General features: G+C 54.8%; 2 protein-coding genes across 20 annotated transcripts in view; both read left to right on the top strand.

The window, feature by feature from the left end:
* RASA4B (RAS p21 protein activator 4B) overlaps positions 1-9265 on the top strand; it is a 30440-nt gene extending 21175 nt beyond the window's left edge. For 2 of the 19 annotated variants that reach the window (XM_073791983.1, XM_073791977.1), the window contains 5 exons: positions 930-994; positions 3044-3146; positions 3479-3627; positions 5910-6020; positions 9025-9265. In XM_073791983.1, the coding sequence (XP_073648084.1) occupies positions 930-994; positions 3044-3146; positions 3479-3627; positions 5910-6020; positions 9025-9185 (589 nt within the window). In that variant the 3' untranslated portion in view covers positions 9186-9265. The other 17 variants (XM_073791986.1, XM_033839767.2, XR_012326004.1 and 14 more) reach the window with 16 other exon arrangements.
* On the top strand, positions 9103-13140 carry POLR2J (RNA polymerase II subunit J). The gene is made up of 4 exons (XM_033841162.2): positions 9103-9265; positions 10470-10559; positions 11994-12168; positions 12948-13140. The coding sequence occupies exons 1-4, from the start codon at positions 9213-9215 to the stop codon at positions 12981-12983; spliced, it is 354 nt and encodes a 117-aa protein (XP_033697053.1). The 5' UTR covers positions 9103-9212; the 3' UTR covers positions 12984-13140.
* The last annotated feature ends 289 nt before the right edge of the window (positions 13141-13429 follow it).

The raw sequence follows: 13429 nt of genomic DNA, 5'->3' as shown, positions 1-13429 counted from the left end.
ACAGAATGCCTGGGCCCTACCCCACTGACTCAGAATCTCTGGTCGGGGGCAGGTTCAGCATGGGGATATTTTAAAGCAAGCCATCGCTTCCTGAGAGCACTGCTTCCCGGAGTCTGTTCGAAAGGGGGCAGTTTTCTCTCCCACGCCCCTGCCCCCGGGGCCTGGAGGGGCGCCGCGCATCCTCCTTGCCTCCTCAGCAGCTCTCCTAGGGTTTGTCTCCTGTGGCTACTGTAGCGCGTCACCATACGCTTCGTGGCCTAAACAACACAGGCTTATCCTCGTACAGTAAGAGCGGAGGAAGCACGTGAGCAGAGGGGTCAGGGGTCAGGCGACCCTCTAGGGCCTAGGAGGCAACTGACGAGGAGGAGTTTGATCTGTTTTATCCAAAGTAGATCAGGGAGATGGTCAAAGCGCTGAGCCAGCAGAGTTCCTAAATAAGGAGCTTCAAGCACAGGGTCCGCGAGGCTGCCCACCATCCCTCCGTGTAAGCGCACAGGATTGTACCTGAGCGACCTGGGGACCTTTGGTGAACCCCGGGTAGGAGCCGTGCTTAAAATGTCCCTGTCTCCTGTTCCCATAAGAATGAAACTCATTCCATGGCCAGGTAACATGAGGGGATTTTCAGGCCCCGCTTGCATCTCTCCCCAAGGGCCCTCTGAAAAGGAAGTGACGCGGTTCAAGCTTGGTTTCCGAAGTGCCTTCTGCTGAGGCACCTTTGCTGAGGTGGAGGATGGGAGGACCAGAGGAGGAGGCTGGACGGCGGAAGCGGGAGGCGACCGGGGGCCGAGACCTGGGTCCACACTTTTTCCTGTACATTGAAGCAGCCCCCTGCCCCCAGGAGCCCCCTCCAGCTCAGGAGGCCCACCCTGGGTCACCCAGCCTGCTGGGCGAGGGCACCAGAAGCCCTCACATCCTGTCCTCACCCACAGGGAGAAGCACCGACAGCTGAGTGCGGGCCCAGAGGCAGGCCCTGTGCTCACGGGCCCCGGAGGAGGTAGGTGCTTCCCACCTGAGCCCCCTTTCGGGGATGGTGGGTGGGGCCTCCCTCCCAGGGGCCCTCCGGCCTTCCAGACAGGCGCGACCCTACCTGCTCTGCCCTCATCCTGCATCTGCCTCCAGCCCCCGAGGACCCAGTGGCCCAGCTGCTCCAGGTACTGCAGGACCTCCGGGAGGCCCATAGGTCCAGCCCAGCTGGCTCCCCCCCCTTGGAGCCCAGCCACGTCCTGGAGCTGCAGACATGAGGCCGCCCCGCACAACATGCTGAGCCCCGCCAGGTGCTGGGAGACCCCCGTGCACTCTCAGCTTTTCACCTCGGTCCCTCTCGTTGGGGTGCACGGCCTGGGTCTCTCCTGGGCTGAGTGAGCTGGGGGAGCCAGGGGCCCAGGGGGTCCGGAAATCCAGAGCTGATACGGTTTTGGCCCGTCATCACCCACCTGACATCTCCAGGGGACTTCGGGGGTTCCTGCTCCTCTGTGAGGCCTGGCTGCTCCCCGCCAGCCCCACAGCCATCACTGCCACTAGCCCAGACTCCCCAGGGTCCCTCCTCTCCTGCCCAGGGTGGACCCAGCTAGAAAGCCCCCTCTAGGGTGGTCCACACCCAGATGGACTGATGCTTCTTGGACCCAGAGAGGCAGGAGGGAACACGGGGCCCAGGAGACCAGGCCTGGACCTCAGCACCCGCTTTGCTCCTGGCCACCACCACCCCTGCTCCCCTCACGGCCACAGCTGTGCTCCCCGGGAGAGCATCGCGACGCTCTGTTGCCGACAATAAACCTGCCATGACTGTGGAGGCTCTGGGATCTCGAGATGGGGGTCAGCTGCTGGTGGGGGTGGCCAAGCGCCGGGCCGCCAGCACAGTCTCTGTGCATCCCCACTGCCCCTGCTCTGTTTCCCCCCGTCCTGGGGACTTGCTTTCTCCTCCCACCTGCTGTCCCTGCCACACCCCTGGGTCCCACTCATCCGTCTCCCACAGGCTACAGAGCCTGATGTGTCTCACCAGCTGGCCCCTCCTGGCAGCCCCCAAACAGGCCCTTCCTCCAAGTGTCCTGAAGACTGCAAGTGGGGGCAGGTTCAGAACCTCAAACCACATGGCCTGGCCCTGGCAGTGGCCCTTATGCCAGCCCCCTCGTCCCAAGCAAGGCTTCCTCTGGTCATCACCTCCCCACTCTCCTCCGAACCCATCCCTAGGTACACAGTAACTTTCAACATAATTAACAAAACAGGGAAGGGACAGGGTCTTCCAGCACGTTCTTAAAACTCTCATTCAACCAAGCTCAGAGCCTCACCTGTGAATCCCAGACCTGGGACAGTCCCCAAGGGCCCAGGTCACAGGCAGGACCCTTGACCCAGCTGACTAGCCGGAGTCTGGGGCAGGACCATCTGGACAGGCTGCATGCTGGATTCTTTGAGGGATAGCATAGAAAAGCAAAGGGGGCTGCAGATGCAGGGGGCTGCCCTGCTCCCCTGTACCCCATGGCTTTGGGGGCCCTATCGACCTTTTCTCCTGGTCACAGCCCACCAACCCAATCCCTTGGATGTTCATCACTTCTTGGTCGTGATGCTACCATCCTATGGGCCTCATGAGCCTCTTCACAGGGCTAGGCATCCCCTCACCCTTCCTGGCCCAGGGCTCAGGTCCAGGGTGACTGAGCCTGCTCCCCCCCGCCCCCATCACCGGCCGCTGCTTCTCTGGCTACTTCCTTAGGGCCTCACACCAGTCCTCCTGCCTGTTGGATCTTCTTGTGTTTCAAGGACCTCATGGTCAGGAAGTATGGACCCTGGGTCTCCTGACCCCCAAGGCAGGGAGGGAAGGGGAAAGAGAGGTGTACACTTGGGTGTGCACTTACAGAGCCTGCAGCAAGTAGAACTGGGGATTTAACTGCACACGTGCAGCCGCCCACCGGCAGCACCCGCCACCCTTTCCTCCAGTGGATCTTGATGTGGGCACGGCCACTGCAGCCAGAGGGGCATTTAAATGAGTAAGTGCCTGGCTCCGCCCCCCACCTCTCCCGTGGGTACCAACACCCCTAGGTTCTCCTCGCAGGTTCCAGGCAGAGCTACCTACAACCCAGGATGCCGCATTCTTTTTGGAAGCCACCTGGAAAAAGGAGAGGGACAGAAGAGACTCCTGCCTGCCCTCAGTACAGGCAGGTACTGGAGGTCACCCCCTCCACCTGCCCAGGGATTCCACACCACCACTCCCCCAGGATCGCCAGGCCTGTTATTCATCCGGGGCTGGGGCAGACGCCCCAGATGTCTTGAGGGTCTGATTGGGCCCTCAGAGGCCTACAGCCCAGGGGGCTGGCACCCCGGGAAGCCCTGAGTGGGCCCAGCTCACATAGCATATGCGCCTTTGGGCCCAACTCGTAGGAAATCTGGGCAAGTTCCCACCAACCTTCTCTTGGGAAATTCTTGTCAAAGTAGAATTTTCAAATATGTTTTTAAAAATGATTCATAAAAATGAAACTGTGCACCTCAGATTGGACTTGAACCCACACGGCTGGGACTTTGACCCTGCCAAGACCCACAGTCTTCCAACTGAGATCACACACCTGGTTTCAGGACTAATGACGCTCAGGTTCTTGATGTCTCATCTCAGAAAGAATTCAGTGAGAGACAAAGTGATAGGTAAGAAGTGGATTTATTTAGAGAGAACCACACTCCACAGACAGAGTGTGGGCCATCTCAGAAGGTGAGAAAGGCACCAGGGTACGGGGTTGTCATTTCTTATAGGGGTGGGTAATTTCATAGGCTAATGAGTGGGGGGAGTATTCCAGCTATTTTAGGAAGGGGCGGGGATTTCCAGGAGTTGGGCCACTGCCCACTTTTTGATCTTCATGGTTGGTCTTGGAACTGTCATGGCGCCTGTGGGTGTGTCATTTAGCTTGCTGACGTGAGCGTATACTGAGGTTGAAGGTCTAGTGGAAAAAGTCGACTTGTCCGCCATCTTGGACCCATTGGGTTCTAATCAGTTTATATCATGCCCTTGGGCTATGTCATTCTTTCAAAGGTTGTGCCCTGCCTCCTTCCCTCCTGTTTCAAAAATATAGAATGGGCCTTCCCTGGTGGCGCAGTGGTTAAGAATCCGCCTGCCAATGCAGGGGACACGGGTTCGAGCCCTGGTCTGGAAAGATTCCACATGCCGCGGAGCAACTAAGCCCGTGCACCACAACTACTCAGCCTGCACTCTGGAGCCCATGTTCCACAACAAGAGAAGCCACCGCAATGAGAAGCCCGCGCACCGCAATGAGTAGTAGCCCCCGCTTGCTGCAACTAGAGAAAGCCTGCGCGCAGCAACGAAGACCGAACACAGCCAAAAGTAATAAATAAATAATAAATTTATTTTAAAAAATGTATAGGGTATGAACATGTATCAGAGATTTATTACACTCCAAGGAGGAAATGAATGTTTGGCAAAGCTAGTTCATAGACTATTTTGAGAGTCTGGGTAACGTTGGAATAATATTGTGATATTAGATACAAAACTGGTTGATGGAATTATCTTCTCTATGGGATGGAAACCTACAAGTTAATAAGTGACTTCAACGTCTGGGCTCTAATTGAATAATAAATTTCAAAGTCAAACACAGGTGGCTTCCCTGGTGGCACAGTGGTTAAGAATCCGCCTGCCAATGCAGGGGACATGGGTTCGATCCCTGGTCCGGGAAGATCCCATATGCTGTGGAGCAACTAAGCCCGTGCGCCACAACTACTGAGCCTGTACTCTAGAGCCCATGAGCCACAACTACTGAAGCCCGCGCGCCTAGAGCCTGTGCTGCACAACGAGAGGCCACTGCAGTGAGAGGCCCACACATTGCAATGAAGAGTAGCCTCTGCTCGCCACAGCCAAAAAAAGCCTGCGCAGCAACGAAGACCCAACGCAGCCAAAAATAAGTAAATAAAAAATAAAAAATTAAAAGAAATAAATTCTTAAAGAAAAAAAAAAGTCAAACACAGGTCCATTCCCCAAGCTTAGGGATTGGCAAACTTTTTCGGTAAAGGCCCAGGCATGCAGGTTTTGGTTACCATTACTCTTGTAGCACAAAAGCAGCCACAGGCAATGAGGAAACCAACGGGCATGGCATATTCCAATGCAACTTTAAATACAAAAACAGGTGGCAGGCTTGATTTGGTCCCGGAGCCCTCACATTTTGACGATCTCTGCCCTAGATATTTATTTATTTATTTGTTTTTTTCTAAAACTCCTGCTTTTTTAAAACTTTTATTTATTCATTTTATTTATTTTTGGCTGCGTTGGGTCTTCGTTGCTGTGTGCAGACTTTTCTCTAGTTGCTGTGAGCCGGGTGGGGGGGCTACTCTTCGTTGTGGTGCTCTGGCTTCTCTTGTTGTGGAGCAGGGGCTCTAAGCACGTGGGTTTCAGTAGTTGCGGCATGTGGGCTTAGTTGCCCCACGGCATGTGGGATCTTCCCGGACCGGGGCTCGAACCCACGTCCCCTGCATTGGCAGGCGGATTCTTAACCACTGCGCCACCAGGGAAGCCCTGCCCTAGATATTTAAATAACCCCTGGTCAGACCTGTTCAACAGTGCTCCAGTATGGCGTTGTTGGGATATGCCACACACTCCCCCTTCCCCATATTTCCAAGGTTGGAAAATGTTTCTTAGCACCCCATGTTCTAGCCGCCCCTTCCACAGTGGTGCCAGGCAGACCTGTCTCCCTTAGACTAAGGAGAAGACGGGAATGGCCATTGGGACTCCTCTCGGGGCACACCAAAATTGAGCTGCTGAAAACTCTTTGGGGGGCTGACAACTTCTGGAGCTCAGGATCTCATGTTGGTCAGAGAATCAAAGGGCAAGTGTGACCAGAACTCCCTAGAGAGGACAGACTTCCACAGTGGCAGGGAGGGAAGCCCCTTCAGAGTTAAAATCCTCTCCCCATTCTGTCCCGTAGCCCAGTTAAGGCCAGGCCAGCCTCATCACCGCCAGGTCCCTGCAATCCTGGCAATGGTAGTGTTGCAAGAAAAGGTGGGGCACAAGAGGACGGTCAGGTCCCAGGTTTCAGGTGAGTTCCTGGGACGGGTCGCCAAGTATGGGTTCTCGGCTTCTTGCAGGAAAGAATTCAAGAGCGAGCCACAGTAAAGTGAAAGCAGGTTTATTCAGGGATATACACATTCCATAGACTGAGTGTGGGCCAACTCAGAAGGCAAGAGGCCCCAGGGTATGGGGTTGTCAGTTTTTAGGGGGAGGGGAATTTCATAGGCTAATGAGTAGGAGGATTATTCCAACTATTTGGGGAAGGAGCGGAGATTTCCAGGAGTTGTGACCCACTTTTTGGCCTTTTATTCAGCCTTAGAGCTGGCATGGTGCCTCTGGGTATGTCATTTAGCATATGCTGACGTATTGCAATGAGCGTATAATGAGGCTCACGTTCTACTGGAAGCAGATTCTTCCGCCATCTTGGGCCTAATCAGTTCTAACTACTTTATGTACTCAGAGGCTGTGTCATTCTTTTAAAGTTTGTGCCCTGCCCCCTTCCTTTCTCAGTAGTGTCAACTGAAAAAAGAAATGCGCAACCTAAAGGTTGAGAGTTATGTTTTATTCGGTGGACATACTGAGGACTTCAAGCCGGGGAGGCAGCATCTTAAGTAACCCCGAGTCGAAAAAAAAACAACCAGTAACCCCGAGAAAACTGCTCTGAGGACGTGAGGGGGAGCCAGGATATATAGGAGTTTTGCAACAAAAGGCAGGTAGTCTGAACATCAAGAGATTACTGTTAATTAAAGAAAACCAGATATCTCAATTTAAGGAATTTAGCGCTTTTCTTTGTATGAGAAGATGTAAGAGTCTGGGCTCACCAAAATCATTCCTTTGATATGTACCTCAGCTATCTGGGGCCAGTATCCCGTGTTTTCACATCCTGCGTTTCATCAAGCTGCACCTTGGGGTTGGCTGCAGTCTGATGATGGCTGGCTGGCCGATATTCTTTGTTTCCTTCCTGAGTTCCCTCAGGGCTCACCGTTGGGGGCAGGGCTGCAATGGCTGACAGCTGCGGCATCTTTTGTTTACTGACATGGCAGGCAACATTTTATTTCTCAGTAGCATCCTTGGCCCAAACTTTCCCAGGATGACTCAGACGGGTGAAGGGGCATCATTACTGTCATTGCCTTCTATTCCTCCGCAGTTAAAGAGGCCCCCACCCACTTGGCCTGGAGAGTCAAGGTTGGTGTGGGCCTCCAGCAAATGACATTTTCTCACCCCAGGTCTCAAAGCTTAAGTAGGAAAGAGTCCTTCCCGGGAAGTGGTGGGGGAAGCTCCAGATTTCCTTGGGGGCTCCTCAGCTGTTCCCCAGCCTTGAAGAAACAGCTGGAAAGCTGTTAGGGCTTCAGTAGCTAATCTGAGACCCCAGCCCCTGTTGCTTCAAACCGCGCAGGTGGGACTTTTATGCTAAGCTGTAGTCTGCAAAATATCAACCAACCAAAACCGACTCACTTATCCCTTATCCCTTCAAGTTCCTCTCATACCTGTGTTGATTGAAAACAAAACAAAAACAAAAATCACAACCTAAAAGTTGCGAGTTATGTGGGATTTTTAAAAAAATATTTTTTAAATTTTAATTTATTTATTCATTTTTTGGCTGTGTTGGGTCTTCGTTGCTGCAAGCGGGCTCCTCTTTGCTGCGGTGCGCGGGCTTTTCATTGCGGTGGCTTCTCGTGTAGCGGAGCACGGGCCCTAGACGCGCGGGCTTCAGTAGTTGTGGCTCACGGGCTTCAGTAGTTGTGGCTCGCGGGCTCTAGAGCTCAGGCTCAGTAGTTGTGGCACACGGACTTAGCTGCTCCGCGGCATGTGGGAACTTCCCGGACCAGGGCTCGAACCCGTGTCCCCTGCACTGGCAGGTGGATTCTTATCCACTACGCCACAAGGGAAGCGCCTTATGCGTGATTTTTTGGGTTTTTGGCCGTTCCACGTGGCTTGTGGCATTCTAGTTCCCTGACCAGGGATCGAACCTGGGCCCCAGCAATGAAAGCGCCGAGTCCTAACCACTGGACCTCCAGGGAATTCCTGCGAGTTGTGGGGGTGGTTTTTTGTTTGTTTTCTGGGTGGTTTTTTTTGCCGCACTGAGCGGCAAGAGGAACTTCCCTGACCAGGGATCAAACCTGTGACCCCTGTGGAAGCTCAGAGTCTTAACAACTGGACCACCAGGGAAGTTCCTGCGAGTTATGTTTTATCGAGGACCTTACTGAGGACAGTAGCCTGGGAGACAGCCTCTCAGATTGCTCTGCAGAACTGTTCCAAAGAGGTAAGGGAGGAGCCAGGATATATAGGAGTTTTTTGCTGAAAAACAAACAAAACACTTGTAGTCAAACATCAAAAGATTACCGCTAATCACAAAAGACAGACATCTCAAGTTAATGATTTCAGCAGTTTTCTTCGGAAGATGAAAGAATCTGGGCATTGAAATGATTCCTAGATATGCATCTTAACTATCTAGGGCCAGTATCCTGTTTTTCTCCATCCTGAATTCCCCTCAGGGCACACCGTCAGGGGCTGATGGCTTGATGGCGGCAACATTCTTTGTTTATTGAAATGGCAGGCAACATTTTTTTGTCCCCACCAGCATACACTTGCCACCTCCCCGGCCCTCACCCAACTGCTCCCCTAACAAGAACCTCGCTAGGCTACAAGCCCACCTGGTAAACCAGTAACAACCCAGCCAGGAGTCTTGTAGCAGCTTGCCTTGGCAGGTGGATTATCCATACACAACAGTCTAGCCCAGGGGAGGCTTCTTCTGCCCCGGCTGGTCACACCTGCCCACTAACCCAAGGCTCCATTCTCCATTCAAGAGCCTCTTGCCATGTATTCCAAGGGCACATTTCCAAAGAGGGATCAAGGGGCAAAGGGAGCATAGAAAAGAGTTCAGGGTTTCGGCTTAGCCTAGACAGAGATGTCTCAAAAGAGCTGCCCCCAGCGTTAGGAGCATGCGTCAAAACATGCCCGCAGGTAAGCCCAGGAGAGGACCTTCCCGACTCACGCATGCGCAGAGCCACCAGCTCCTCTCCCTCCGGCAGGCTTTTCTCGCGCCTGCGCAACATCCTCCAGACCGATAGAGGGCAACGAGCCGATCCTCACACGGGTTTGGCACTACCGGCATAATCCGGAAGCAGCCGCTAACCCGGAAGTGGTCGAGTTATATAGGTCGAGTTCCGGAGGTGGTGGCGGCTGTGTGTGAGGCTTGGGAGGCTGCTGCGACGCTAGGATGAACGCGCCTCCCGCCTTCGAGTCGTTCTTGCTCTTCGAGGGCGAGAAGAAGTAAGTGGAACCGGCCTCGGTGGGAGAGGGTCGCGGACCCTCGACTGTCAGCGCCCGCAGGTTCTGGGGCTTCTCTGCCCGTCCGCTGCCGGGGGGACAGAAGGTTTTGCTCTAGCTCCACAGAGCGCTTCGCACTTGAGTCTGCCAAACTTAAGACAGTCCTAGGTGTTGGTGAGTCTCCCCATTTTGCAGATGAGGAAACCGAGCTTCAGAGAGGTTAAGTAACTTTCCCAGGCGCACAGAAAGTGGCCGGTCTGTATTCGAACCCAGTGTGTCTGGCTCCAAAGTCCTTTTCCTCTGGGATCTGGTAGCCCCCCTCACTCGTCTTCCCGCCCACCACCTTTATCCTTGCTGCAGCCAGAATGATGGCTCTGAGACTCACACCGGATCTTCATTCGCTGGTGTAAACCCTCCAGTGACGCCTCATTGCCTGCAGGTGAAGGGAAATGTAATCCAGTACTCAGATAGCCTTGACTTGGCTCCTGGATCCCCCGCTTGGGAACTCTGTGCCTTTGGGCAAGTGACAGTCTGCCTGAGGCCCACTTTCCTCATCTGGAAAATGGGCTTATTACTGTATTAAATCACAGAATTTTCTCTAAGGGGAGATTAAATTAGGTAATTTATGTAAAGCGCTTAGTCCAGGGCTCAGCACAAAGAAGACCGTCTTAAACGCTGGCTTTTCCTTCTCTTAGCTGTCTGGTATCCAGGGCTCTGCTCTGCGGTCTAGCCCCTGCCCGGCACTTCACTCTCCCTTGAGAGCGGTGGTTCTTAACCGGGGGCCATTTTGCCCCCCCAGAAGACTTCGGCAGTGTCTGCAAACATTTTTGGTTGTCATAAAGGGGATGCTCCTGGCATCTAGTGGTAGAGGTACTGCTAATACCCCACAGTGTACCAGACAGCCCCCATACAGAAAAGAATTTTCTGGCCTAAAATGTCAGTGGTGCCAAGGTTGAGAAGCTCTGCTTTAGGAAGAAGGAGTAGTCCAGAGGTGAGATGAGGGTCCCACAGAGCCAGGCGTGGCTGGGTTTGGGGTATAGCCACGGTGCTACTCTGAGTCACAGAGGACGTTATGGGATGAAGAGATGGGAAAGTCTTCCAGGAGGAGGTGGGACCTGAGCCTGCCTTGAAGGGCAGGGTTTAGACTCTGGGGAGGAGGGAAGCCGCGGCCCTCCCCACCAACCCGTTGCCTCTGCCTCTCCCTTAGGATCACCATTAACAAGGACACCAAGGTACCCAATGCCTGTTTGTTCACCATCAACAAGGAAGACCATACGCTAGGAAACATCATTAAATCGTAAGTTCCAAGTCAGAGGCTTTTGGGGGTTATGTTGCTCTTTGAGAGGCCAAGCTTAAGTTCCAGGAGATGTTCTCAAGTCTCTCTGAGCTCTAGGAAGTCCTTCTGGGTGCTGGCTCTAGGAATTCACACATCCCAGTACCTTTTCTTCAAAATGACAGTGACCGGTTTCTGTTCACGTAGACACTTTCCTGTGTTGGCTCAGTTATCTGACTAAAGGAGGAGAATGTGCAGCGAGCCACAGGAAAGAAGGCCCGCTTGGGGCTCTGCTCACAAGCACGGAGACGCATTCAGCTTTGGCCACCCACCGCGCCCCCATTTGTGACAGTGACCTCAGTGACACCTGGCATTCTAAGATGTGTGTGCCAGAGATTGTAACTTAGTAGAATAAGGGAAGGAAGTGGGAGAGTGCCTGTGTGGTCATCCGGTGCCCTGGTGGGTTCCTGGTAATTGGATGGTGGGTGTTTGCACCGGTGAAGTCCTGGCCTGGTAGGTGGCCAGCAGTAGGATTGGCCAGAGACTTGTCATTTCGCTGCTGAAAAGTGCCATCAGTGAAGCCATGCCTTTCCCAGGTTTGCATGTTTGAGACCGTGGGCAGGAGCTTGTCCGGTCTTCTGGTATAAGTAGGGGACGGAGTTGCCCATCTTCTTTGTGGATGCCTCCTGCCCAGCGCCAAGCCAGTGGTGCACCCAGGCTTTCCTGGGGCCCTGCTGCCCCCCACCCTCCCCCACTGTGTGAGCCCAGTGTTCCCACCTGTGCCAGCCCCCCCCCCCCCCCCCCCCAGTGCTCACATTTCAGGGAGCTGATCTGGAGAAAACCCCCACACGCCCAGGGCACAGCTCACGATTCAGGCTTCGCTTCCCCATAGCCTCGCGGACCAGGACCCCATGCGTGTGGACGGCAGCTGCCAGCCTGCATCGCCCAGAGGATTTCCGTTTCCACTTTATTAAGTGTTCAGAGCCTGGAGCCTTCTCCCCCTGCTGCCTTTATTTGCTGTGCCAGATGCTCTTTGGGGGCTGGGAATGGGGCTTTTTTTTCCTGAACACTAGCTGGATTTTTACTGCCTAGGGAGGTTTCTTTGGGGCCCTTGAGGGTCCCTGACGTCTCGTGAGGGAAGAGGTTGCTGGAAACTGTGTTTACTAGGTAGGGTCGTTGATCCTCATGGATGTAGCTGTGTGTATGGGAGGAGTCCCCACATGCTGTACCTTCTTCACATGTCTGTCTTACTTGGACATTTTTGCAGGGGCTGTGGGGTGGTGACAACGACATCACACAACACAAACAACTAAAGATCGAGAGCAGCTGCATTTGCTTATAGGCCCCAACCCAACGGGAAGACCCTTGGTTAGAAGGCCTGGAAGGTCACAAGGGGCCAGAGCCCCAAGGGCCCTAGGCTCACCACCCACCCGCACCCCACCCATCCCTGTGTCTCAGGCAGCTGCTGAAGGACCCACAGGTGCTGTTTGCTGGCTACAAAGTCCCCCACCCCTTGGAACACAAGATCATCATCCGCGTGCAGACCACACCGGACTACAGCCCCCAGGAGGCCTTCACCAACGCCATCACAGACCTCATCAGCGAGCTCTCCCTGCTGGAAGAGCGATTCCGGGTGAGGAGCTGGGTGTGCCGGAGGGGCTGGGGTCAGTCTGGACGCCAGCCTGTATGGTCACAGCTGCAGCGTGCTCATGCCCACACCTAGGACGATCCCCGGGTTGTTTCCTCTGATTTATTCAGTGGGGGAGATGGGGGCTGGGCGGAGGTGATGACAGAACAGGGGTGTATACCACAGCATCCGGGAAGTGTGGACTGAGGGGTCATGGAGGTGAGGCCTGGGGCCTGCTGTCTGCACCCAGGGTGGGACCTCACCCAGTGCCAGGGTCTCCCTTTGTGCTCTCATGGTCCCCGTGGAAGCAAGGGGCCTGCTGCCTGGGGCTGTCCCTCCAAGCCTCTTCCCTGTGGTGCCGCTGCCCTGTGGTTTATCTGTCTGGGGGCAGCTCATCTTATCGTAGGGTACCACCATCAAGAAGGCCAGATGGGTGTGGTCACATCTCACGCAGGGGGCTTCAAAGTCCAGACACGATTTAGAGTGGGAAGGATCCACGGCTTGTCAGATTTTCAGTCTGTCAGTCACAGGCTCACCAGGAAGCACCCCTACTCCCCCGCCTCCCTGCCACGCCAGGCAGCAGGACCTGTGCTGCAGGGAAGTCATGGTGGCGTGAGTAGGGCTGGCTAGAGGGTCCCTGGGGTGCTGGCTACCCGGTGCCTGGAACCGTTTGGGGCCCCTGGCCAAGGTCCTGGCAGCCCTTGGTCAGGGAGGCTGAGGCTGCGTTCCCAACATCCTCACCCGGCCATTCCAGCTCAGGGCGCCGCCTCCTTCCTCCCCCTCAGGTGGCCATCAAAGACAAGCAAGAAGGAATCGAGTAGTGGGCTGCACCCGGCTCTTCTCCAGGCACCAGGTGGACAAAAGCACTTCCTCCAGCCGTGGGCCTCCTTGTAGAAAGTCCCTCACCCCTGACACCGATGTGTCCTGTACACAGAGTCTGTCTTACCTTCCTAATAAAGTGTGGCAGGAAAAGACCCAGCTGCGGGCTGAAGCAGAGGTGACTTCACAGCCTTGGGTCAGTCCAGCGGAGGTGGGGGACCTGTTCCGGAGCCACTCGGGGGCCTCATTTCAGGACTAGCCCAGGGAGCCAGATTTCTGTCTGAGAGGGTGGCAGGAACAAACTCCTTCTGGACAAAACCCGGGAACCTGGGGCTGCCCGGCGGCGTCTCAAGCAGAAGGAACTGAAAGCTCGTGTGCTTCCAGGCGTCCCTGCCCTGGGAGCCTCAGCTGCCGGGCCTGCCTGCCTTACTCAGCGGCGGACACCTGA

This window comes from Tursiops truncatus, chromosome 15 (genome assembly GCF_011762595.2).
Source record: "Tursiops truncatus isolate mTurTru1 chromosome 15, mTurTru1.mat.Y, whole genome shotgun sequence".
Classification (NCBI taxonomy): domain Eukaryota; kingdom Metazoa; phylum Chordata; class Mammalia; order Artiodactyla; family Delphinidae; genus Tursiops; species Tursiops truncatus.
The sequence above is the reverse complement of the archived record's forward strand: the minus strand, read 5'-3'. Positions and strand labels throughout refer to the sequence as shown.